The sequence below is a fragment of the Gracilinanus agilis genome, chromosome 4 (assembly GCF_016433145.1).
Source record: "Gracilinanus agilis isolate LMUSP501 chromosome 4, AgileGrace, whole genome shotgun sequence".
In the NCBI taxonomy this organism is placed as follows: domain Eukaryota; kingdom Metazoa; phylum Chordata; class Mammalia; order Didelphimorphia; family Didelphidae; genus Gracilinanus; species Gracilinanus agilis.
This window is the reverse complement of record NC_058133.1, coordinates 240,069,847-240,097,699: the sequence shown is the minus strand read 5'-3', so window position 1 is coordinate 240,097,699 and position 27,853 is coordinate 240,069,847. Positions and strand designations below refer to the sequence as shown.

Genomic DNA, 27,853 nt, shown 5'->3' with positions numbered 1-27,853 from the left:
ACAGGGGCCCTAGCCCCAGTGTCACACAGCTGCTGCTGGACCCAAACTCTAACCTCCCCCCCCCCACCTAAGTTGGGGTTTTTCTTCCTCAGCAGCAACAGCAGCCATAGCAGGAGCACCCAAAAACACTGACAGAAGGACAATAGGGAAGAAAGACTAGGGATTTTTCTAAATTCAGGGAACAAAAGCAGCAGCTTCTGATCAGATGAGCAATTAAGTTCTTCTTACATTATGAGAAAGTTAGGCAGGGTTCCCAGGGGCTCGACACTGAATAAAGTACTAAGCAGTTGGGATGAACCAGGTTTTCCTAAAGAGCCTTTGATGTCAAAGGAGACAAAATGGCCCTGCTTTGGCTCTTTTGACTTTGAGATTATAAAAGGATTGAAACTAGCCATTGGCAGTAAAGATTCCAGAGAATCTTCCTACCGGAGGTTCTGGGCAGATCACCTTGTTGTTTCAAACAAGCTGAGTACTACCAAAAACCTTTTGGTTAAATCTAAAAAAAATGGCACTCTGGCTTCTTCCCAGCTCGCCTGCAATGAGGCTATTTTTTCTCTTGATCCAGCTCATCCTGACCTGACTCCTTTGACACTTCCCCCTGACATACCCCTCTCACCTTCCACCCTGCCCACCTCCTTTCCTCCCATCCTATCTTTGGTCTCCTCTCTACCTGCCCCCCCTTCCCATCTAACTCTTATCCTGCCCAGCCTCTGCCTTACCCTGCCCACCCTTGCTCTTGCCTTGCCTGGTTTTTTATTCCCTACTGCCCAGCCTCTCCCTCTCCCTCTCCCTCACTCCACCCAGCATCCCCCTCCTCCTCTTCCTGCCCAACCTCCCCCTCCCCCTCTCTCCACCCAGGCTTCTGCTCCCTTTCTCCCTCTTCTCCCCCTTCCCCCACCATACCATGGACATTGTGCTCCATCTCCACCCAAATAAGAAGCCAAGCACCAGGAACCACAGACAAGTCCAATACAGGCCTTTCCCCACTAAGGGATATTCCCACTCATGATAGAAGAGGGAATTTCATAAATATTAGACATGATACATCTTTTTCTCCACAAGATATTAATAGATTCATTGAGAAAACTCCTGCCTTTGATCTCATCAAATCTATGACAGCAATTAAAAAGTTTGAAAGTATATTAAGGACACATAACCCAAGTTGGGCAGATGTTACAGATTTGCTTCATGTTCTGGTTATGGAAGGTGAGAGGAACATGATCCTATCTATTGTGAACAGGTCCCAAAATAACAATGCAGTACATTGGCCCTTGGAAAATCCCCAATGGAACCACAACTTAGCCAAAGATTATGTACATTTATGTGAGGCCAGGGACACTTTACCAAAGAGAATGAAAGTTTGCTCTGCGAGACCAAGTAATTGGACTAAATTTTGACCACTTAAGACAGGAAAAAGATGAGACATCATCACAGTTTTATGACAGAATCGTTGACCTAAGGTCTAGGTATCTTGGTCTGGATGTCTTCAGAGAGAATGACTCTAGAATCATAAGGTATCATTTTGTAAATCATTGTTCCCGATATAGTAATAATATTTTCAGAACAATTGCCCAGACTCACCTAGCCCAGACATAGAACAATTAGAGTGTAAAAGGGAATTCTTGGGTTTTTTTGAGTTCACACTTGTGAAAAGAGAATCCTTTATTCTCTTTTGGCTAATTGGAATTAACACTTTGGGGGCAGCTGGGTAGCTCAGTGGATTGAGAGTCAGGCCTAGAGACGGGAGGTCCTAGGTTCAAATCCGGCCTCAGACACTTCCCAGCTGTGTGACCCTGGGCAAGTCACTTCACCCCCATTGCCCACCCTTACCACTCTTCCACCTAGGAGCCAATACACAGAAGTTAAGGGTTTAAAAAATTTTTTTAAAAACTTTGAATCAACACAAGCTTGAACTAGGTGGAAAAGCTTGAAAACCACTTAGTGAATTCACACCCAACCTAGTGTTAGGTGAGAAGCCAGCAAGATACTTGGAGAGTTCCACTCTTTTCTAACTCAAACAGTCAGAAATTTGTTCACACCCTCAGAAAATGTGAACCCTTTTGATGAGTATTCATGCCTTTAGAAGGTACGAACTAGTTCCCAGAAACATTGCCCCCTGTACTGTGCTAGACAATTTGGAAAGTGTGATTGGCTCCTGTGAAGAGGGGAGGAGACAAGAAGTCACCATAAAAGCTAGCAAAAAGTGGAGTCCAGTGGAGAGTGAACTCCAAGAAAGCCTCAGGAGTTGTCTTCAGCTCCAGTCATTGTCTTGACCTGCCTCTTGGAGGGAACTTGGGTGAGTGTATAGCTGGTTTTCCCTTCCTGTCTTCTGGACATAGTTTAAATCTGATTGAAGGTTAATGTTGTGAGGAAGATTAGTTAGTAATTAATTAAGTATTAAGTAGCAAGAAGGACTGGAGCATTCCAAGATGAAATGAAGGAGCAAGAAGTTGCTGGTGCTCTGAGAGAGACTCCATTAGTGGTTGACACAAACTGTTGCTATCCCTGGGAGATCTCAGACCTGCATCCTGATTCCCTGGGATCCTGAGTGGTGGTGGTTTCTAACAAGTGGACAAGACCTACAGAGCAGCACCAAGTGGAAGAGGAGTTTGGGACCTGGTGGACAGCATCTCAAGCACACTCTCTCTACTTGGATATCTTGGACCACCTTGGCTTTTGGCATCCTTTGATCATCTGTGGTTAACCGTGAGAACCCTCAAAGCCACCCTCAGTCCCTTTAGCTGTGCTGGTCAAACCTGGCTGGAACCAGGTTTGAAGTAGCCTCCCCAGAGACTCCAGAACAGCTCCTTTGGGCTCTGCCTGCTTATGTCACTAAGATTAGAGAAGTTAAGTCCACCCCTTGCCCTGTGGTTTTGCCATTGAGGTTTTAGTGTAGAATTCCCTATCCCACCTTTATTTAGTCAAACATAATTAAAACTGTTAAACCCTTTTACCTTGCCTGCTGGTTCCATAGACTCTGGTCCAGTGGTGAACTGGGAGACCGTTAGCTTAACTGCCATTCTGACTGTTAACAGTTAATACCAGCTTAGCTTAGGAAACTCTGGTTTCCCTATCCTGGTCCTGTCTCTCCTTCAACACAGTGTGTGTACCCACAAACCATTAGGTTATATTTTAACATCCCTGGTGCCTATATCTTTTACAGTGGATAGCTGGTTTTCCCTTCCTTTCTTCTGGACATAGTTTAAATCTGATTGAAGTTTAATAAGTCCTGGCTGAGCCAAACACTAGAACAATATTTAGTTAGATAGGTTAATGTCTTCTCTGCCCTTTTGTATTTCTCTTTCATTCTTTCCACCTCTTTTATGAATAAAAGATTTACAATTTTCATATATTTAGCCAAAGCATTAATTGTAAAACTTACAAGAGGACAGAATTATATGTCTTTGAAAGTCATGAAAGGTAAGAAAGAGATAAAGCTGAGAAGGAAAATGAGAAAAGGAAAAGTTTAATTGGAAAGAAGAGAAAGAAAAAGTCGAATTAGAGAGATGAGAAAAGGAAAGAGCTGAAGGAGAGGCAGAGGATCATAGATTCCTTCAAAGGAGTTATCCAACCAATAACCAATTGATAGATTCAATGAGGCAACCAATAACATGCTGTTTTTGTGGGAAACAAGGTCATGTAGCTATGAATTGTAGAAAGGAACGAAGAAAATAGGAACAGAATCTGGAGGAATAATAATGATAGAAACCCCAATAGGGCTAGTAATTCAAATAAGGAAAATCATAACCTGTATCAAAACATCCATCATGGAGCTTATGCTCACTGTGGAGTCCCCTCTCAATATAGGGAGCCCCAGAGGAATAGCTAGAGATCTTTATGATGGTGTGTGTGTGTGTGTGTGTGAAACCTTTGACTTCCCAGATCCTGATTTTTTTTAAACCCTTACCCTTCATCTTACAATTAATACTGTGTATTGATTCTTAGGCAGAAGAGTGGTAAGGGCTAGGCAATGGGGGTTAAGTGATTTGCCCAGAGTCACATAGCTAGGAAATGTCTGAGGCCAGATTTGAATTCAGTACCTACTGTCTCTGTCCTCAATGCACTGAGCTACCTAGCTGCCCTTGATCTTGATGTTTTAATGCCAGTCATCCCAGTCTATTCCCCTTCCCAAAATAAAAAGCTTTATATGACCCTAAAAGTTGGGAACACTTATTATGACTGCCTCCTAGATACTGGAACTTCCAGGTCAATATTAGTGAGTAAAACTGATTCAGAATATAATTCTATTAGTTCTTTAAATGTAGTAGGTGTATTAGAAACAACCCAAAATGTTCAGAAACTATCTACTTGAATTTTATCTGGGGGATCCCTATCAGTAGAATATTCTTTCCTTTTAATGTCTAATTCCTCTACAAACTAACTAGGGACAGACCTTTTATGAAAATTTAGAGCTATGATAACATGCTTCCCAGATGACTCTATGATGCTAGAATTGCCTGAGGAATCTCTAACCTTGTTCCCAGTCCTGCTTTCAGACAGTCAGGAGGTGAAGGAGCTCCCCACCTTTGAAATCTCAGCATACATCCTTGAGTCTCTCTATGCCACATTTTTGTCCCAATGTAGGTATACTTAAGTCAGTGGTTCCTATTCAGATTAGGATAAAAGGTAGCCCACGTCCTTCCATCCCTCAGTATCCCCTATCAAGAGAGACAGGAGAAGGAATTTCCCCAGAGATGGATTCATTAACTGAGCAAGGGATAATAATTCCATGTAAATCTGAATATAATACATCTATTCTCCCTGCAAAGAAGCCAAAGCCAGAACCAAATGGAAAACCTATTTAAAAATTTGTACAAGATCTAAGAGCTGTAAATAATTACATCATAAAGAGACACCCTGTGGTTCCCAACCCAGTTACAATTATTTCATCTATTTCGAGCATAGTCACATATTTTACTGTGGTGGACTTGTGGTGGATTTTTCTCAATCCCTATCCATGAAAATTCTAGGAATATATTTACCTTTATCTGGAAAGGCTCTCAATGGACATGATCAAGGTTATCACAAGGGTTTATCAACAGCTCTACTCTGTTCTCACAAATTTTAAGACAGGATTTAGATAATCTCATTTTTCAGAAGAGCTGTTTAAAAGAATTCGTGGATGATTTACTCTTAGCCACACCAGATGCACCAGTGTGCCAGACATCTTCTTTGCAAGAAGTCTTAGATCTTCTTAAATTAGCAAGCATCTTCTCTTGAAGCTACATAGGAAAGACCACAAGGTCCCTAAGGCAAGGTTCAGTGATATGTCCCCAAAAGTAAAATATTTAGGTTTTGTTCTAACTGCTGGAGCCCTCTCCATTTCCCCCAAGTGCATTGAAGCTATTCAGAAACTGACTGCCTTCTCTACTAAAAAGCAGTTGAGGGCAATTTTAGGAGCAATAGGGGTTTTGTGGGCAGTGGATCCCTTGCTATGGGGAAATTACTAAATTTCTTCCAACAAAAAAAATTCAACCCCTGAATTGCTCCAATTAGATGCAGAATACTTGTCAGCTCTCTCAAAATCAAAACAAGCTGCTCCTGGTTAAGATGGCGGCAGAGTAAAAAGCAGCACTTAACCTCTCCTAACCAAAGCATACAGGACTCCTCAAGGGGAAAAAAAACAAATCCAGATGAATGGAGGGACACCACAACAGGGCACAGTGTGGAAGGTACGTGGAATCGGGGCATTTCCATGCTATAAAGGGGTGAAACAGCTCTCACTAAATCTCGGGCTGAGCAACACCCCCCCGCCCCCCACACACACACACCACACCACCTACAACGCCAAAGACAGCTCAAGAGAAATAGAGCAAGTTTGGGGCACCCATTGAGTCATTGGCAGCTCCAGGGCCTGTTCCTGAGAGCAGCAAGACTTAGGACCCCAAAAGGCTAAAGAACGCGCACGGACTTTGAGCGCAGACACAGAGCGCAGGCGCGAGCAGAGGTGGACACAGGCGCCCATGACCAAAGGCTCTGAAACCCTGAGTGAGGAACCAGTGCAGACAGGTATACAACTGTGGAAGCAGCGCCCTGAGACTTGTAAAGGAGCCTCTGGCAGAGGACCAAGCAAGGGGTCCACCAGGGCGCTTGACCTTGAGAAAAACCAGACCTGAATCAGCGTGAGGATAAACCTGAGAACAGGCTGGGCTGACCAGAATCAGGAAGGCCAAAAGAGAAAGATTAACAACAAGAAGAAATCTTTAACACTCAACAACTTTTACACAGAGAAAATCCAGACAACTGAGCAAACAGAAGAGGAGAACAAACATGCATCCGGACCCTCCCAAAATAATGAAAAATGGTCACAAGCACTTGAAGAGTTCAAATATGAGATGACGAAAAAGTTGGAAAAGATTTGGCTAGAGAAATGGGAAATAGCTCAAAAGGAAATTAGGCAAGAAAATAACAGTTTAAAAGGCAGAATTTTGCGATTGGAAAGTGAGGCTAAGAAATCAAATGAACTGATAAGTAAATTGAACACCAGAAATGACCAGATTGAAAAGGAAAACCAAAATAAATAGCCGAAAACCAAAAGATTATAGCTGAAAACCAGTCCCTAAAGGCTAGAATTGAGCAATTAGAAGCCAATGAGCTATCAAGACAACAAGAACAAATAAAACAAAGTCAAAGGATGGATAGAATAGAAGGAAACATGAAATATCTCAATGAGAAAGTGACAGACCAAGAAAACCGGTCTAGAAGAGACAATTTGAGAATCATTGGTCTTCCAGAAAAAAAAGAAATTAACAGAAACTTGGACTCCATACTAAAAGAAATTATTCAGCAAAATTGTCCTGAAGTTCTACAACAAGAGGGCAATATAGACATTGTAGGGATCCATAGATCACCCTCTACACTGGACACAGAAAAGTCAACACCCAGGAATATAATAGCGAAATTCAAGAGATTTCAAATAAAGAAAAAATCTTACAAGAAGCCAGAAAAAGACAATTCAATATCAAGGAGCACCAATCAGGATCACACAGGATCAGGCAGCCTCCACGCTAAAAGACTGCAAGGCTTGGAATATGATATTCAGAAAGGCAAGAGAGCTGGGCCTTCAGCCACGGATCAATTACCCATCGAAACTGACTATATACTACCAGGGGAAAGTAGGGACATTCAAGAAAATTGAAGATTTCCAAGTATTTGCACAGAAAAGATCAGGACTAAATGGAAAGTTTGATATTCAACTACAAAAATCAAGAGAAACATTAAAAGGTAAATAAGAAACAGAGGGGAAAGAAAGAAAACTCATAATTTTTAAATTTGCCTTTTTAAGGGCCTCAGTAAGATCTAATTATCTGTATTCCTTTGTGGAGAAATGCTATGTATAATTCTCTGTAGTGAACTCAATTCACTATTATAGTATTCACTATTATAGTAATCAGAAGAATAATTCATAGGGAGAGGGTAGAATACTAAATGGTCTAAGATGATGTGGGGGGTGGGAAAGAGGGGGGTAAATAGCAGGGGACACCAAGAGAAATTTGAGGGAATGAGAAAAATAGGATATTCTATTACACACAAAGAAGGCATGGGAAGGGGAGGGGAAAATACTATTATAAGAAGGAGAGGAAGAGAGCATTAAGAGGCAATATATAAACCTTACTCTCAGTGTAATCAAGCTGGAGAGGGAAGAGTAGCTATATTATCCATTGGGATATAAAACTCTATCTAACACTACTGAGAAAGACAGAAGGGTTAAACCAAGGGGAGTAGGGTAGTAGGGAGGTCAAAAAAGGGAGGGGAGAAGAAGGGGGAGGAAATTCAAAAGGCCTTTAAAGATAAAAAGGGGAATAATAAGGGAGGGAGTAGAAAGGGAAGTTAATCAAGGGAGGGGATAAGGGATACCAGCTTAAAACAAATCACTGGTTTAAAAGGAAATAGTTTAAGAAGAAGGGGTAGGAATAGGGGAGGATACGAAAATGTCAGCAAATGCACAACTGATAATTATAACTCTGAATGTGAATGGGATGAGCTCGCTCATAAAATGGAAGCAAATAGCAGAGTGGATTAGAAACCAAAATACTACCATATGTTGTCTACAAGAAACACATATGAGGTGGGTGGACATACACAAATTTAAGGTTAAGGGCTTGAGCAAAATCTTTTGGGCATCAAATGAGAAAAAGAAGACAGGAGTGCCAATTGTGATTTCTGACAAAGCCAAAGTAAAAATATATATGATTAAAAAAGACAGGGAAGGCCATTACATCTTGATTAAAGGCAGTATAAACAATGAGGAAATAACACTGCTCAATATATATGCACCAAGTGGTATAGCATGCAAATTCCTAAAGGAGAAACTGGCAGAGCTCAAGAAGGAAATAGATAGTAAAACCATACTAGTGGGAGATCTAAATATTCCTCTTTCAGATTGAGAAAAATCAAACCAAAAAATAAATAAGAAAGAGGTAAGAGAGGTGAATGAAGTCCTAGAAAAATTAGATTTAATTGATATGTGGAGAAAAATAAATAGGGGCAAAAAGGAATACACCTTCTTTTCCAGCTGCACATGGTACATTCACAAAGACTGACCATGTAATAGGGCATAGAAATATTGCAAAGAAATCGAAAAGAGCAGATATAATAAATGTAAACTTCTCAGATCACAATGCAACAAAAAAAAATAATTAGTAAGGGCACCTGGACAGGCAAATCAAAAACTAATTGGAAATTAAATAATATGATTCTCCAAAACCAATTTGTCAAAGAAGAAATCATAGAAACCATCAACAATTTCATTGAAGAGAATGACAATGATGAGACATCCTACCAAACTCTGTGGGATGCAGCTAAGGCAGTACTAATGGGGAAATTTATATCCTTGAGTGCATATATTAACAAATTAAGGAGAGCTGAGATTAATGAATTGGGCATGTAACTCAAAAAATTACAAAGTGAGCAAATTAAAAATCCCCAGATGAAAACTAAATTAGAAATACTAAAAATTAAGGGAGAAATTAATAAAATCGAAAGTAAAAGAACTATTGAATTAATAAATAAGACTAGAAGCTAGTATTTTGAAAAAACAGATAAAATATACAAAGTACTGGTCAATCTAATAAGAAAAAGGAAAGAAGAAAACCAAATTGACAGTATTAAAGATGAAAAGGGAGACCTCACCTCTAATGAAGGGGAAATTAAGGCAATCATTAAGAATTATTTCATCAAAATTATATGGCAACAAATATAACAATTTAGGAGATATGGATGAATATTTACAAAAATATAAACTGCCTAGATTAACAGCAGAAGAAATAGAATACCTAAATAATCCCATATCAGAAAAAGAAATTGAACAAGCCATCAAAGAACTCCCTAAGAAAAAATCACCAGGACCTGATGGATTCACAAGTGAATTCTATCAGACATTCAAAGAGCAACTAATCTCAATACTTTACAAATTATTTGATATGATAAGCAAAGAAGGAGTCCTACCAAATTCCTTTTATGACACAAATATGGTACTGATTCCAAAGCCGGGGAGATCAAAAACAGAGAAAGAAAACTATAGACCAATCTCCCTAATGAACACAGATGCAAAAATCTTAAATAGAATATTAGCAAAGAGACTCCAGCAAGTAATTAAGAAGGTCATCCACCATGATCAGGTGGGTTTTATACCAGGAATGCAAGGATGGTTCAACATTAGGAAAACCATCCACATAATTGACCATATCAACAGTCTAACAAACAAAAATCACATGATTATCTGAATAGATGCTGAAAAAGCCTTTGACAAAATACAGCATCCATTCCTATTGAAAACACTGAAACGTATAGGAATAGAAGGACCTTTCCTAAAAATAATAAACAGTATATACCTAAAACCATCAACTAGCATCATATGCAATGGGGATAAATTAGAAGCCTTTCCAATAAGATCTGGAGTGAAACAAGGATGCCCATTATCTCCTCTATTATTTAACATTGAACTAGAAACACTAGCAGTAGCAATTAGAGAAGAAAAAGAAATGGAAGGTATCAAAATAGGCAATGAGGACACTAAGCTATCACTCTTTGCAGATGATATGATGGTCTACTTAAAAAATCCTAGAGAATCAACTAAAAAGCTTGTAGAAATAATCAACAACTTTAGCAAAGTTGCAGGATACAAAATAAATNGAAGGTATCAAAATAGGCAATGAGGACACTAAGCTATCACTCTTTGCAGATGATATGATGGTCTACTTAAAAAATCCTAGAGAATCAACTAAAAAGCTTGTAGAAATAATCAACAACTTTAGCAAAGTTGCAGGATACAAAATAAATGCACATAAATCATCAGCATTTCTATATATTTCCAATATATCACAGCAGCAAGAGGTAGAAAGAGAAACACCATTTAAAATCACCCTAGACAATATAAAATACTTGGGAATCTATCTACCAAAACAAACACAGCAATTATACGAAAACAACTACAAAACACTTTCCAAACAAATAAAACTGGATCTCAACAAGTGGAAAGCCATTAATTGTTCTTGGGTAGGATGAGCTAACATAATAAAAATGACCATTCTACCCAAATTAATTTACCTATTTAGCGCCATACCTATCAAACTACCAAAAAACTTCTTTACTGAATTAGAAAAAACTATTAACATATTTCATTTGGAATCACAAAAGATCAAGAATATCAAGGGAAATAATGAAAAAAAAATGTGAAGGAAGGGGGCCTAGAAGTACCAGATATTAAACTGTACTATAAAGCAGCAGTCATCAAAACAATATGGTACTGACTAAGAGACAGAAGGGAGGATCAGTGGAATAGACTTGGGGTTAATGACGTCAGCAAGACAGTGTATGATAAACCCAAAGATCCCAAGTTTTGGGACTTGAATCTACTATTTGACAAAGATGTCTGGGAAATTTGGAAAACAATATGGGAGAGATTAGGTTTAGATCGACACCTCACACCCTATACCAAGATAAATTCAGAATGGGTGAACGACTTGAATATAAAGAGGGAAACTATAAATAAGTTAAGTGAATATAGAGTAGTTTACTTGTCAGATCTCTGGGAAAGGAAAGATTTTAAAACCAAGCAAGAGTTAGAGAAAATTACAAAATGTAAATTAAATGGTTTTGATTATATTAAACTAAAAGCTTTTGTACAAACAAAAACAATGTAGTCAAAATCAGAAGGGAAACAACAAATTGGGAAAAAATCTTTATAACAAAAAACTCTGACAGGGGTCCAATCACTCCAATATACAAGGAGTTAAAGCAATTGTATAAAAAAATCAAGCCATTCCGCAATTGATAAATGGGCAAGAGACATGAATAGGCAATTTTCAGGTAAAGAAATCCAAAGTATCAATAAGCACATGAGAAAGTGTTCTAAATCTCTAATAATTAGAGAAATGCAAATCAAAACAACTCTGAGGTATCGCCTCACACCTAGCAGATTGGCTAAAATGAAAGAAGGGGAGAGTAATGAATGCTGGAGGGGATGTGGAAAAATTGGGACATTAATGCATTGCTGGTGGAGTTGTGAACTGATCCAACCATTCTGGCTGGCAATTTGGAACTATGTTCAAAGGGCTATAAAAGAATGCCTGCCCTTTGATCCAGCCATAGCTTTGTTGGGTTTGTACCCCAAAGAGATCATAGATAAACAGACTTGTATGACAATATTTATAGCTGCGCTTTTTGTGGTGGCAAAAAAGTGGAAAAGGAGGGTATGTCCTTCAATTGGGGAATGGCTGAACAAATTGTGGTATACGCTGGTGATGGAATACTATTGTGCTCAAAGTAATAATAAACTGGAGGAGTTCCAGGTGAACTGGAAAGACCTCCAGGAACTGATGCAGAGTGAGAGGAGCAGAGCCAGAAGAACACTGTACACAGAGACTGATTGATATATTATGGTAAAATCGAATGTAATGGGCTTCTGTACCAGCAGCAATGCAATGACACAGGACAACTCTGAGGGATGTATGGAAAGGAATGCTACCCACATTCAGAGGAAGGACTGCAGGAGAGGAAACATATAAGAAAAACAACTGATTGAACACATGGCTTGATGCGGACATTATTGGGGATGTGGACTCGAAACCACCACACCAATGCAAGTATCAACAATTTGGAAATAGGTTTTTATCAATGACACATGATAAAACCAGTGGAAATGTGCGTCGGCTATTGGGGGGTGTTGTGGGGGGTGAAGGGGAAAGTAGGAGCATGAATCATATAACTATGTTAAAAACGAATATTAATAAATGTTTAAAAAAATTAAAAGAAGCCATCCTGTCTGCCCACACTCTTAAGAATTCCAGATTACACAAAGACATTTACTGTGTATGTATATGAACAGAAGGGGTAGCTTCAGATGTTTTAACTCAAACTTTGGGTCCTGTTCAGCCTTCCAGTTGCTAGACCCAGTAGTTGCAGGAGCACCACCCTATCTTAGAGGTGTAGCCACCACAGCTTTGTTAGTAACTAAATCTGCTGATTTAATGTTAGGGTTGCAAGTTAAGTTTTTGTAAGAATTGCAAGAAGCCATGTCTGGGGGCAGGGCTGGCAGTTGAAACATTTGAATCTTGGGAGATTCCTGATGCCATGCCAGGGCATGAGACCCATTGTTGGTTGGGATTGCCCTATATAAGAGAGAGAGAGCTCAAGCCGGACTGACTCAGTCTGGAGCCAGGGGTTTTGCGTGGGTAGGCGAAACCTCTCTCTCCTCAATTTATTGAGTGGACTAGGGATTAACCAGTATACCTTGAGATTACAGTATTACTACTTAGTCTTACGGTTAACTGACATTCATCAAACTATTGTTATCTTCAAATTATATACAGAAGATTTATAGAACTAATTCTCTTCAATCAAGCTGCAACCTGATTCATTTATAGGCAAGCAGTGTCAACTCCACCAGGCCTATGAGGCCTGGCCCAGCCCTGCCTCAGCATTCTGAAACTGTTGGACTTAATACCTTTGGGGTAGGATTAGAATTTATTTAGTGTTTCCTAAACCATCTTCCCTTCCCACAGTTTCCCTGATTATTTAAACATCCTAAGTAAAACCTTTGTTACAAAGCTTAAACTATCTACTGACCTTCTGTTTTGACCTGACAACTATAGTGAAAGAGGCAGCCTCAAGAGAGTTACAGGGAAGCCTGAAGGGAAAGAGAGGTATCCAGCTTCATCTTCAGAAGCTGTGACTAATTACCAATCATAAGCTTTGCAGTCAGGTATGTTATTAATCTTCATCAGTAATTTTATACCACTGATTCATTTACCTGCAATCGATTGAAGCTAGTTTTCCTGACTTTTTTTTATAGACTTCCAGGTGACATCAAAGAGAGGCTTAAAACTCTTCTACCATCTGGGGCTTTTTGCTTCATTCCTCTGAGCCAGTACATCATTTCTTCTGTTTCCCTCAACGATCATTACAGGTTGTCCATTAACCATAATGTGCCCACATGAAATTGAGGCATTGTTGTTAGGCATAGAATGCAGGCATTTTCAGATCAAAGACTCACTGTCTTTAGAGTGTTACATCTAGCAGATACTGTAACTAAGCTTGCTGCCTTAGTAGGACCTGAGTTGATTTTAGCTCAGACACCTAGTAATGAACCAAATTTGTCTCTCTCTTTATAATGAACAGGAAGTGTAAAAATGGAAACAAAAGTTTAAGGCAAAATAGATTGATGCGGTATGGATGTCATCTGAAGGGAAGCTCCTACTCTCTAGAAGCTTCTATCATCAAGTATGCATATCTGTTCACAAGAATGGTCACTTTGGCACTCAGGACATTATAGACTCTCTAAAGAAAGTCTGGATAGCCCCTGGTATAACCAACATAGTCTCCAGGGTGTGTGTAGCCTGCCCAACTTGCCAGGCATACAATCAATATGCCTTCCATAGCAAGGCTTTTGGTGAGTGTCCTCTGGCTTACATACTTTTTGAACATTTGCAATTTGATTTGATTACTATGCCTAAGGCTTAACATTATAAAGTTTGTCTTGTTATAGTGGACTAACTCACTAGAAGCCTTCTCTAGTACTCAGGCCACAGCAGCTTTTGTTGCTAAGGTGCTCTTGAGGGAGATAGTCCTTTGTTTTGGCACACCTGCATGCATTGATTCAGACAGGTTTTTGTGTTTTTTTTGTTTGTTTGTTTGTTTGTTTTTTTTTTTTACTGACTCTGTCTTATCCTGGGTTTATTTTTGTTTGGGGATCACTCTCTAGTTCCACACACCCTATCATTCCCAGAGCTCAGGCTAAGAAGAACACATGAATAGAGAACTTAAAAATATGATTGGTAAATTGTGCACTGAGAGTCACTTGAAATGGACTGAAGTTCTCTCCTTAGCCATGTTTTACCTTCACAGAAGGCCCAGGGGAGATCTACATGTCTCACCATTTGAAATGCTTTCTGGACTTCCCCCCAAACTAGTCAAGCCTTTTCCCTCTGTATACACATTATTATGGGAGGGAACACTTCTGTTGCTTCTTATATACAGGATTTTTAGGTCAAATTACATGAACCCCACAAATCTGATGCTGTAGTACGGGCCTCTAGACTTCTCACTCCATGATCTGAACTCAGGAGACAAGGTATATATAAGGAACTTCCAGCACACTAGAGGAACTCAGCCTGCCTGAGAAGGCCCATTTCAAGTACTGTGAAGTACTCCAACAGCTATCATAATTGGAGAAAAGGACTCTTGGATTCATTGCTTGCATGTAAAATGGGTTCTTTCTAATGATACTAAGTGATTGTATCCTGTCACATATATTTGCTACTTGTTTTTGAATTTTTTTTTGCTTTAAGTTTACATATTAATTGAATCTAATCTAAGGTGTTCTGTTATACAACATTATCTTCATTTAGTATGTTTTGGTTGTGTTATAGGAAATTTGTAGATAGGACTTATCTTATGAGTAAAAAAGCAGATCAAGCAAAAGCTGGCTGAAGCTGAGAACATTCCAAACTCAGAATGTTGGCAGGGGCTTATCCACAGAGACTGGTGAGAGATGAAAGTTTTTGTCCTGGAGGAGTGAGGAGTAGTGTTGGAGGCTGTGGCTACTGCTCAGCTAGCCTATGGACTAATTTGGGATCTTGGAAAGAGGAGCTAATCTTTAATTAACTGAGGGATCTTCGATTAAGATCTAGGTTGAGTTTGGTGCTTTACCAGACTGATGGACAGCTCAGTAGACCCTATACTCCCTAGCCTTTATTGGACTAACTTTCTGTTTTCCTGAAATGTTCCTGTGACCTGATTTCATTGTGAGACCATCCTGGGACATGCTACATGAGATTCCCAATTTCCATTACCTTGTCATCCCTGCCTAAGTTGGCTGCTTATAGAAAGAGTAGAGTAGTCATTTTCCCCAGTCAACATTCCCTAACAGTTCTGATAGCTGGACATAGACTTAAGATATTAGTTGATCCTCATACCTCCCTCCTGCCCTTGTTAAACATTAAACAACCTTTTCATAAAGTTCCTGGTATTCTCCTTCCCAGTCTACAAGAACCTACTGAGTATTTAAACTGTTTCCCTGGCTGTGTTGGTTTCTGTTACTGTGTGTTTCCCCAGCTAAGTGTGATAGTATGTTACCTCTCCCTAATCAGCTATGGGCTACTTTTACCCCAGCTGTACTGGTGTTTCCCCTCTACTTCCCTACCTATTTCCTTATTCCCTTAGCCACATATTTCAGTTATTAGCTATGAGTTCTGTTACATTGTCCTCTTTTGTACCCTCTTCTTATGATTGGACCAGGAATATGTCATTATAAAACTCCACAGACAAGCTGGACAAACTCTTTTCCATGGCAAAGCCATTGATCTCTATGGATGCTGTGTCTGTCACCAGATCCACTGGAGCTCTGTTTTGTCATGGGCAACAATTCCAGTCCATAAGAATGAGACTTTGCCACAACTTACATCACAGAAAGGTCAGATGTTTCTCAAAAAGCCTTTTTCTCCTTTTGCCTTTGTTAACTGACACATAGATGATGATGGATGGACCCCATCAAATTGTTTACAACCTATATCAGTGATCTTTGAGGAATTTAAGAAACTGAAAATCTCATTTGACTTCAACAGGTCTTCAGAAGTGGTTTTTAGATACCTAAGACCATCACTACCTCTGACTACTATTTGCTTACTTTGACTTGTGTGTGATGAGAAGTAAGGTCAGTTAAGTAGTAGTAAAAATATGGGTGACAAGTTAAAGTGCTACCTCACCATTTCATTACCTACCTCTACATTTATTTGTGCTAGAATAAAGCTTAGAAATGCAATGGACGGGATCCAAAAATACATACCTTTTAACACTATTATGGCCTCATCCTGGGTGAGGAAGGATTTCCCATGGGGCTTGGTGACCTATGTTTGTAACTCTTTAGCTTACTCTACCCTTCCTCAAGGATGGGTACAAGTACTTGTGGTTTGGCTTACGTTATTCCACCAGTGGACCACTGGTATTCCACCAGCATGACCATTATATTGGCCAGGTAGACAAGTCAGGAATCTGGGTTCTTGGTGGCATGCTAGACTCAAAAGGTCAAGACCAAATTCAGTAGCATCTTCATCTGCAGATCAAGGTTTTTCTGGGCATTCTTGCTGAATTTTGGAAGGATGGTATTGATAGACTCTGTTAGAAATATCTCAGCTAAGGTTGAAAGATTGGCTCAAGATGTAGCTCAAGCCATCTGCCTAACTACTAAGACCATCTTTTTCCTACATTAAGAGGCTGACTCCTTATAAAACAGCTCTCCAAAATCAGCTGGCTCTTGACATGCTTACAACTGCATGAGGAGGTACATGTGCCTTTATTAATCAATCTTGTTCTTATGTAAAAAGATCTGGAGAAATTGTGACAAATATCCATGAGCTTCAAAGGATTTTAAATGACATTCAGCAAGTCATTGTAGAGACCCATGTGACACCTGATGGTACATGGTAGAACTTCTCATGGCTGCAAGGAACTGGTCCGTTTGTTACTGTAGCGAAATGGGCTCTTCTAATTTTGAGAATTTTGGTACTCTTTAGAATTGTATTACCTGTTGTACTACACCTTGTAACAAGCTTTTACCAGGTGAAAAAATTATGTACACTCGTACCGTGGATCATGGCCAAGTTATAGAGAAAATAGATCTCACTTTTGAGCAAGAAATCTTTTTGTTATATACCTCTGTTTGACTGACCCATTGTCTAATGGGATGTGCAATATGATTTTCTTTTTTAAATATTATTTTCTCTTACTTTCTAATTGGAATTTGATTTTTTTCTTCTTTTTTTTTTACTTGACTATATGGAATCAGTATCAATGTTTTGATTTTGAATAAGTTTATAATACCTATTAGCCCTAATAACATTGTACACCCCAAAGCTTTAGACTATGGAAAACTGCCATTGATTGTTAAGTATTATGGGACTTTAATTAATATTTGTGTCTGATTTTAGAAGAAGGGATTACTAATGAGTCACTGCACAGTGCAAAGAAGCACAAGGATAGGAGATCATCAGTCCCTGTGGGGTTAAGGATCTATGCCAAGATGGAGGACTTGTTTTGGGGTTTGAGGAAGTGGCCTGATTTCTACAAGTACCTTTGTTTGGCTTTCATTACAGAATGAGACTTGCATTTGCAGATAAGACAGATGTATCGATTTGTTTTGCTTGGCTATTTATATTATATATGCATATACATTATCTATGTTAAATATGTATAGAAGTGGAAATGGGCAAATGGGTAAGTAGTCACTAATATTTTCTCACTTTTTTGTGATCATCCTCATTATCACAACAGCTAGCATTTCAAATAATGCTTTAAGGATTTTAAAGCATCTTACATATGTAATCTCATTTGATCTTCATAACAAGACTGGGAGGTTCATTTTATTATTAACTCCATTTTAGAGATGAGGAAACTAAGAATGAGAAAGATTAAATGACTTGTCCAGGTTCGTATTGCCAGTAAGTGTCTGAGGTAGTATTTTAACTAATTTCTTTCTAACTCTAAGTCCAGTACTCTTTCTGACCCCAAACTTAGTACTCTATCCACTATGTCACCTCACATAATATAATTTTATTGTTGTTGTTCCTATAGCTTTATTAATGAGTTCAGAATCCCTCCCATCCAGTCCCCATACTTCTGGTTTTCCCCTCATTAGGACACTGTGAGAATCAAGGATAGGGTGAGTAATAATCCATCTTATCATAGATCATCAGGATTATCAATATTACCTAAGCAACACTGAGTTTTGATCCAACTCTCAGTGAGAAGATTTATGCTTTTGAGGTTTGAAGGCAAATTTGGCTCTTGCACTTAAAATATCCAAGAAGCTTTAGCTTAATTTGATTTAAATTGGATCTCCCTAGCTCTCCTAGAATTGGAACACAGTGGCTATTGATGGTCCAATCCCACTACTAAAAAACTTGGGAACTTTGACCCACTTCATTTCAGACTTGTTTGCCCCTGCTTAAGTAATCTGGTCCCTTCTTCCACCCCAGCATCCTAGCCCTCCCTCTACTGATACTGGACTTTGTGGGTATATCCAATTGGCTTAGCCCATGGAAGTTCAGAACTCTCAAACACAAGAGATCTTCCAGTCACAATCTTCCTTGTAGCAGGGATTAAAAGGAAGGAGCCAACACCATGTATGGTGACTCAGTGATTAAATTGATTCTGTACTCTTACTCAGAAGCTCTGAAATCACCTTAGAGTAGAGCTGGCCTATTCTAGGTAAAGTAGGATGTCTTCTAGGACATATAAAGGAAATTGCAATTCAGTACTTTTATACATTACTGTTTGTAAGTGCATGTATTTTTAATGCTATAAAATTCTATTCTCTGAAGTCATATGTATTATGGTAAAGGTTAACAGCACCGTTTTTGAACATTGCTTAGAATGAAAAAATAGTGACACTTCCATAGGGTTAGTGTTGTGTCTAAGGTAATGGCTACTCTCTCTACATGTGGGTCTCTAGCCTCTTTGGCCTGGCTCCTAGAAGAGGTCTTCTAGACACCAACAATTGCCCTGGGACATTTCTCCTGTTTAGACATTGATGTATGATAATGGCTATTTATTGTCTATAGAATAAAGTTTAAATTCCTTAGCTTGACATTTAAGAAAACCTACAATCTGTTGTTACTTCATCTTACTAGTTTTATCACAAACTTTTTTTGTCTTTCTCATTGCATAGCTTAGTATTTAAAAGTAAGTATATATGTCTGAAACCAGTCTATTCTCTTACCTGGTCTTGGATCAGCATTCCACCAAAAGCCCAGATAGAAGCAAACACAAAATAAAGTTCATGAAGTTCCTTGGGACAGTCTGGAGGACTGTTTTCCTTTGTTAGAAGACACTCAAGAAGGTAACAAAGCATTTGAATCATGCTCTGCTCTGGTATTGGAACAATCTTTTTAAATCTGGAGAAAGAAAAACCAAAGTATGTACATAAACTAGAAATATGTTTGAGGTTCTAGATTCTTTCCTGAATAGATTTCATGAGACTGCTAATTCTTTGAAACTGAAAATCCCAGAGTTAATGTCATCCTTTGCAAGAAACTTCCTCTCTACCAATTTGTTCAAAGCCCAATTTGTTTCTTATAAGGAAGTAAAGGAATATTATTGCAACCACAAGGGCTTTAGTGCTTCTTTCTATTCCTTAATGCCATTATATCTAATTTGCCTCTTCTCTTATACACATATACCCATAGGTGCTGATAACTGGCAATAACAAAAACTATGCTCCTAAATTCCCTTACAGAAATTCTCCAGTTGCTAAAAAAAAAAGTGTGTGAAAATAAAAGAAAATTTGCTTATCTACTTCTTTACCTCAAAAATTTTATTTTCAACTAAGGTTTTTGGAGTTTAATTATAACTTTGCATAGGATCATATGATTTGGAACTGTTAAAGACCTTAAAGATCATCTAGTCTAAGGAGTTCTTAACCTGGGGCCTGGGAACTTAAAAAAAATTAATATAATTATTTCAATATGATTTGTTTCCTTTGTAAGCTGATACATTTTATAAATATCTCTATTTTCTCTCTATAAAAACCCCTATTCTAAGAAGAGATCTCACCAGACTTCCAAAGGGTCTATATAAGAACTGTCTATAATACTTGAGACTGGAACAGAGTGGCTCAGAACTATCATTTTGCTTGATCAATACCTTTCTCAATACAGTCCAGGATTATATTATTTTTGTCTACTATTTCACTTTTGACATATTGATCTCAAAATCCCTTAAATATCCACATATATATTTAAAATGTGAATTTTTTGCTCCTCTGCCTTGAACTTATAAAGTTGAATTTTTGAACCAAAGTGAAAGAAATTATATTTAGTTCTTAATTTTTCTTAATACATCCAGCTTGTCAGTCTAGCTCTTTGAGATTTTATAGATGCTGATGTTTGCTATTTAGTGATTTTGCTGTCTTGCCTAGCTTTTGGCCATTTGTAAATTAGATAACCATTCACAATAATAATTTGACATAGTCCTAGAAAAACCAGCCACTTAAATAAGAAAACAAATGTAAAGGCATAAATAGCAATGATGAAATAAAATTATTCCCATTTGTGGATTATCCATTTGTGGATAATATGATTCTATAGCATTCCAAGCATTGGAAACAGTCAGGGGATGGGAGAGATCATTATAAGATTTCTTTTACCAAAAAAATTTGTATATTATTTAAAACAAAAAAGGTACTACAAAAAACTATTTTGTATCCTTTCACCAATCATTTAACCCTGTTAAAATTTAACTTCCACCAAAATTCCAATCAAGTGCATGGAACCTTGGTTAGTTTTGTTTCTGTCCATGTGTGATGCAGGAGGGGTCCCATCCTTCACACTCACCAAATTCAGAACAGGCACATGTATCTTATGACTGCTTCCTCTCAGGATGATAACTAAGAATTATAATTCTCCTGAAGAAATCTCTACCATAATTTTCTTTTAGAAAGTATTATTTTTAATATATTACATCAATATGTTAAGTATAGATAAGCTATATATTAATATATTATTATTATTATTATTTTGAACATGATGGTGACTAAAATTCATTCAAAAAGCCAAAGTAGCCATAAGAACTCAATAGGAATGTTAAATAGTTATGCCATTAAATATGTTAATTTCTATCTATCACATTTCTATCTATCACATAGTTAATTTCTAACTATCACAAGGGGTAAAACAAAGTTCTATTCTATGAGTCATATTTTCAAGATGATCTAGTCACATCATGTTCATAGTTAAGTATTTTGCTTTTAATAAAGTTGCTTTTTTTAAAAAAAAAAAAACCTTTACCTTCCTTCTTGGAGTCAATACTGCATATTGGTTCCAAGGCAGAAGAGTAGTAAGGGTTAGGCAATGGGGGGCTAAGTGTAACACAGCTGGGACATGTCTGAGGCCAGATTTGAACCTAGGACCTCCTGTCTCTAGGATAAACTCTCAATCTACTGAGCTACTCAGCTGCCCCCATTAAAGTTGCTTTTGCAAACAATAAAATTAATTAAATTATACTTTTTAATGGACTACTTTAAAATGGAATAGTAATATCTAAAAAAGATCACCTCAAATTTTAATAGTCATATCCTGATATGATGATAAAAATCATGCTTGACTTTGTTTTTATCAAAAATCTTTTAAAAGGGTGTTGATCTTAATTGTGTGACCTTAGTTATGTGATCTTAGTTATGTGTAACTGCGCAAGTCACTTAACCCCCATTGCCTACTCCTACTCCTTCTGCTGTGGAACCACATAATATTGATTCTAAGACAGAAGGTGAGGTTTTGGTTTTTTTTTTAAAGGATGTTGAGAAGTTATTTGGATATTCTAAAGGGGAGACTATACCTTTCATGCTTCTTCTTTCTGTTAGCTCTGAAGTGTAAAGAAGGCTCTAAGGTTCAAAAGTGTTGGGTCTAGGGATGCTTTTCCCTATATTGCCCTGAAATTTGTATGTTTATGGTTTCCTAAGCAAGCCTGCCTACCTCTGGCATAGGTCTGATTCCCACTTATGTCTTCTTTTCTTTCAAACAGAGTCTTTTGAAATCTTGAAAGACAGGGGCATTTTCTAGCTAGGTTATGAATATCAGAAAAGTTATGGCAGCAAAGGCAGCAAAGGTTAAAAAGAATTGCCTAAAGAGAGAACAAAAGAACCTATCTGTTTTTGAGTGGGCTTTACTTAGTGAATAGGAAATGTAAAATGGCTAATTAATAGTCCTCACAAGGGAAGTGTCAATTTCCCAAAGTTTAAATGTTAGCTTTGCAATTGATTGCAATCATTCTATGATTCTTATTGCTTAGCTTTCTAAATTTTTTATATTGTTACATTTTTAATTCTATTTTTGTCTTTAATCTCAATTTCTCCATATGTTCTTCCCTGTTCTAGAATTCCAGTGGTTCCAGTGCTTTTATTCCACAAACCCATTTTCAAGAACAATAAAAAAGTTTGCTGTGAATCCTGGAGTAATTTATATACTACTCATAATATTCTTTCTATTTTATTTATTAAGTTCTTACAATAATTACAATGCTTTCTTTTGCCCCAAATCAAACTTCAAATTAAACTTTATACTATGCAATTATATTATACCTGTAACTATGGAAAATCTAAGCATAAGATGTAAACTTTAGTTATAAAATAAGTCTGAATATTTAATGTAGGTCGTTTGGTAAAAATTAGAAGAAGGAAACTCATGCTTTTGGTTATCTGTAAGACTTCACTTTAAATTTCTTAATTTTATAAATTTTGTTGAATATAAATAGCATTGTTAATATAATAAATCAAAACAAAACATATTAATATACTATCGTAGTCATATGTAAACTTAATTTCAATGTTGGATTTTTTATTTTAATGACGTTTTGGCTCAATACTAAATGTAGCCTTATATTTTGTTCTGCGTAGATTTTATTTTGACAGTTTGAGTTAGAACAAGAATAAAGTGAAAATGCTCACACACATATTTGGTAGAAAATGGTAAAATGACTAAACGGAGTCTACTCTGCTTAAAACAAAGATTTTTTGTTTTGTTTTGTTTTGTTTTGTTTTTTTTAAAGAAAAATACAGAAGAAAAAATAGTGAAAAAAGAAATGGTGTTACATATAATGTTTCATATGCAAAGACTTCATTTCTGCAAAAGGGCTGGAGATGTGTCTTTTCACTTCTCTTCTTTGGGATTAACCCATTCTTTTATAATTCCATTTTTTTAAACCCATACCATCTATCTTAGAATTAATTCTAAGGCAGAAGAGGGGTAGGGGATAGGCAATGGGGATTAAGTGGCTTGCCCTGGGTCATAAAGCTAGGAAATGTCTGATGCCAGACATGAATCTAGGACCTTCCATCTCTGTGCCTGGCTCTCAAACTACGGAGCCACCTAGCTGCCCACTATAAATCCATTTTGAATGCTTTAAAGTGGTTGTTGTTGTTTTTTTGTTGTTTTTTTAATTTTTTAATCATTTATTAATATTCATTTTTAAAATGGTTACATGATTCATGCTCCTACTTTCCCCTCCCCCTGCACTTCCCCCACCCATGGCCAAAGCGCAAAAGTGGTGGTTTTTTTATTTACATTATTGTAAATTGTATATTTTGATTTTCTGGTTTAGCCTTCTCTATTGTCATCATGTCTGCAAATTCCTTATAGCCTGTTTCTATTATATCTATGTATTATAATTTATTTATTCATTCTCTAATTGGTAAGTATTTATTTTGTTTTTAGGTTTTGGTACAACAAAACGTACTGATATATTTTGGTATATATAGGGACAGATAGATGATGCAGTAGACTTGAAGTTAAGAAGACTTGAGTTCAAATCTTGCCTTTGTACTAAATGGATAAGCATGGCAAGTAACAATTTCTGGGAGTTTCAGATTCCAAATATGCACATGGAAAGTAAAAACACAACTCATAGGGTTATGAGCTTATTTGAAATATAATATTTTTTAAATGATTTGGCATATATTTAAATGCTATAAATGTGCTATCATTGTTAATAATAATAAACAATTTGGTTTTGGTTTAGAGTTGTAATTTTATTGATATAGGTAATTCTTAGTAAGAAAATACTGCTGCTGCTATTGCAGATATTCAAGCTACCATCCTATATTTCTTTCCTTTCTCAGTCAAATTATAAGATAAAACTTTTACCTTCATTGCCTTCATTTCCTTTCATCTCATTGACTCTTTAACCTTTTGCAATAAGGCTACCTGCCTCATGACACAATAGAAACTAATCTCTACAAAAATAGCTGAGATTTTTAATTGTAAAATTTAATGTTATTTTCCCGTCAGTCCTCACATTTTTTTATCTATATCTTGACATGACTGAAAAATATCTCCTCCTGAATATTCTCTTGCTCTCTCTCTCCATTTTCATGACACTATTCTTTTTTAAGTTGCCCTCTTGTTTATCTATGGCTTATCAGCCTTCTTTGCTATTCATCACTCATTTTATATTCCCTAATTGTAGCTGTTCTAAGATGTCTTCCCTTTTCCTTTCCTTCTCTTCCCTTTTATTCTGCAGATATCTCACAGTATGAAATCCTTGATAGTAATTTATAAGATGATGACTCTGAGATGATGGTGACTACTGGAAGTTATTAAGCAAGTTATAATTTTGATTTTTTTGGTCCACAATCATAAAGAATTATCCACTAAGGCAAGGAAAGATGAATCATGATCTAATTCCACTACTCTTGGAAGATGGCAGCTTAGACGGAGCAAATCTTAAAACCTCTGTACCCTTACACACCGAGATAGAAAACAATGTGTTTCAAGAAGAAAGAGGACCAAATCTAATAACGGGACAGAGCAGGGGGAACCCTACTGCAGCATAACTAAAGAGGTATGCCAAGAAAAAGACTTCAAGTCTGAGGGCACAGAAGGGGAATCCCAGGATCCCAGGATGCCTCCTCCACATGCTGTGTGGAGTCTCCAGCTGCCCAGGAAATCTCAGGGCCGGTGAGGACACCATTCGGGAGAGAGGGCCTTGCTGGCACCAGACTCAGGGAGTAAAACACAGGCACTGGAGAGGTGAATAGAGGAGAAAACCAGAGAAACACAGCAAAAATGCCCGGAAGATGGTGGCTTAGAGAGACTGCAGACAGCTTGGCTTCTTCATACTGAGATAGAGAATGCAAGGCTTCAAGAGGAAAGAAAACCAGATCAAACACAGTGGACAGCTCAGGGGGATCTGCTGGAGAGCTCAGTTCAGTGAAATAATCCTTGTCCCCCCACATTTTTTTTCCTTTGTCTGTTTGTTTTTCCCTCCACTCAAGGTTTTAGCCTCAGGGCAGATAAAGCAGTAAGATTAATCCAATAAATGGAGGACTAAGCCCAACAATTGGACAGATAAGAAGCCTTCAGAGGGCAGAGAAAGTAACTACAAACCTCCATTGCCAGCTGGGGGAAGATCTTTCATCAAAGATCATTAAATACATCTGCTCAAACTAGCAGAACAAGGAAGGGAAAAAAAAACATGAGTAACCAACAGAAAAAGAGAAAAGAAATGACAATTGACAGTTTCTTTCAAGAAAGTGAAAATAGAGCAAATGAAACAGAAATAGAAGAAGAGGAAGTAGTTCCAGTGAACTGGACAGAGGCTTTGGAAGATCTCAAAATTCAATTAACTCAAGAACTTCAGGAACTCAAAAAACAATCAAGAGAGGCTGGAGACAATTTCAAAAAGGAAATACATGAACTGAAACAAGCAAATAAAGTCTTAAAATTGGCCAGCTTGAAAATGAAGCAAAGAAGGCAAAAGACGATCTACAAAGAAAATCAGACCAGAAAGAGAAGGATGACCAAAAAAGCCAGGGATGAAATTCAGTCTTTAAAAAACAGAACTCAACAACTAGATGCAAATGACTTCACAAGGCAACAAGAATATATTAAACAAAATTTAAAAAATTAAAAAATCTGAGGAGAATATGAAATGCCTCATTGATTCAACCAAAGATCTGGAGAACAGAGCTAGAAGAGACAACTTAAGAATTATTGGTTTACCAAACATCATGATAAAAGAAAAAGTTTAGATAGCATCTTACAAGAAATTATCAGAGAAAATTGCCCAGAAATTCTTGAACAAGAGGGAAAAGTGGAAATTGACAGAATCCACAGATCACCTCCTATATTTAATCCACAACTGACAACTTCCAGGAATATTATAGCCAAATTCAAAAACTACCAGACCAAGGAAAAAATATTACAAGCTGCTAAAAAGAAGTCAGTTAGTACAACACAGGATCTGGCTGCATCTACCTTGAAGGAACGGAAGGCATGGAACACAATATTCTGGAAAGCAAGAGAATGGGGTCTACAACCAAGAATCAACTATCCAGCAAGACTAACTATATTATTGCAGGGGAAAGTATGTTCATTCAATAAAATCAAGGACTTCCAAATTCATCAAGAAAAAAAAACAACAGACGTAAACAGAGAATTTGCTGCCCAAACCCAGAACTCAGGAGAATCAACATAAGGTAAATGGGCGGAGGAGAAAAAAATTTTTTTCTTTAAGAGACACAACAAGCTCAATCAATTTATATCCCAAGAAGAAAAGAAGGTATTGGCAAATATTAAAAATTATCATTACCAACAGGGTAACAAGAAGAAGTTTACATAGAGGGAACAGGGAGAAACTCTATAGGATGAAATGTCAAGCGATATATCTATCTATATATCTATCTATATCTATCTATATCTATCTATCTATCTATCTATCTATCTATCTATCTATCTATCTATATTGTTTGTTTTGAATTCAGGGAAGTGCTATTTGGAAGTGTCTAGCAGACACCCCATGGACACGTGGGGACTTTGAGACTACATTTCCCATGATCCCTATGGGTTTCCAGTTTAAGGCGTGGGGACGTCCAGCGTCCCCACGTATGGGGAAATTTAAACTTGGAGGAGGGCCTAGAGAAAACCTCTTTCTGGGTTTTGCAGAGTGGCTGCCTGGTGTACCAGAGGGACAGGATGGGCTCCGGCAGTAAATTTAAAAAATAAGCGCGGTCTTATATATATTTTACCAACATGGCCATGGCTTTAATTAAACTACTAATTTCTATTATTATATCAGTCTTTATCATTTTTAATCTTAACAATATGTATATATGTAGATAGGTAGGTATAAATATATACAAAACTGGGGGGAAGAATGTAATAATAAGAAAAATAGGAAAACAAAAAGGAATAAATTTATATTCCATAAAGAATTATATGGGACCAACAGAAAAAAAAATAACAATACACTGTAAGGCTAAAGAGGTTAGAGAGAGGAAATTTTCAATGCTTAAGGGCACTGAACTCAACTTGGAGAAGAACAATTAGATCCATAGGGGCAGATAATTGATTCATGCCCTATAGAGAAGTAGAAGGGTAACAAACAGACTGGTGGGGAGGGAAGCAATACTAGGGAGGGAGAGGGCTTGGGGGGGAGTGTGGCTTGGCTTTAAAGAAAAATAAGAGGGGAATAAGAAGGGGGATAGAAAGGGAAATACAACAAGGGAGGGATATAGGAACTGATTAAAAACAAAACACTGGTATAGAAGGAAACAGTGAAAGAAGAAAGGACAGGAGTAGGAGAAAGAAACAAAATGTCTGGGAATGCACAGTTGATAATTATAACTCTGAATGTGAATGGGATAAACTCTCCCATAAAATGGAAGCAAATAGCAGAGTGGATTAGAAACCAAAACCCATATGCTATCTACAAGAAACACACATGAGACAGATGGACATAGAGTGAAAATGAGAAGATGGAGGAGGTTCCGGGTTAAGATGGCGGCAGAGTAAGAAGCAGCTCTTAACCTCTCCTGACCGAAACACACAAAACTCCTCAAGGGGACATAAAAACAAGTCCAGACGAA

At 37.5% G+C, this 27,853-nt stretch overlaps 1 protein-coding gene across 1 annotated transcript in view; it reads right to left on the bottom strand.

Moving 5' to 3' along the window:
- Window positions 1-27,853, bottom strand: part of DNAH9 (dynein axonemal heavy chain 9) — an 858,849-nt gene that overhangs the window by 434,226 nt on the left and 396,770 nt on the right. Inside the window, exon 35 of the mRNA XM_044675179.1 lies at window positions 19,217-19,391. Coding sequence (XP_044531114.1) covers window positions 19,217-19,391 — 175 coding nt within the window. The remainder of the gene's footprint in view (window positions 1-19,216; window positions 19,392-27,853) is intronic.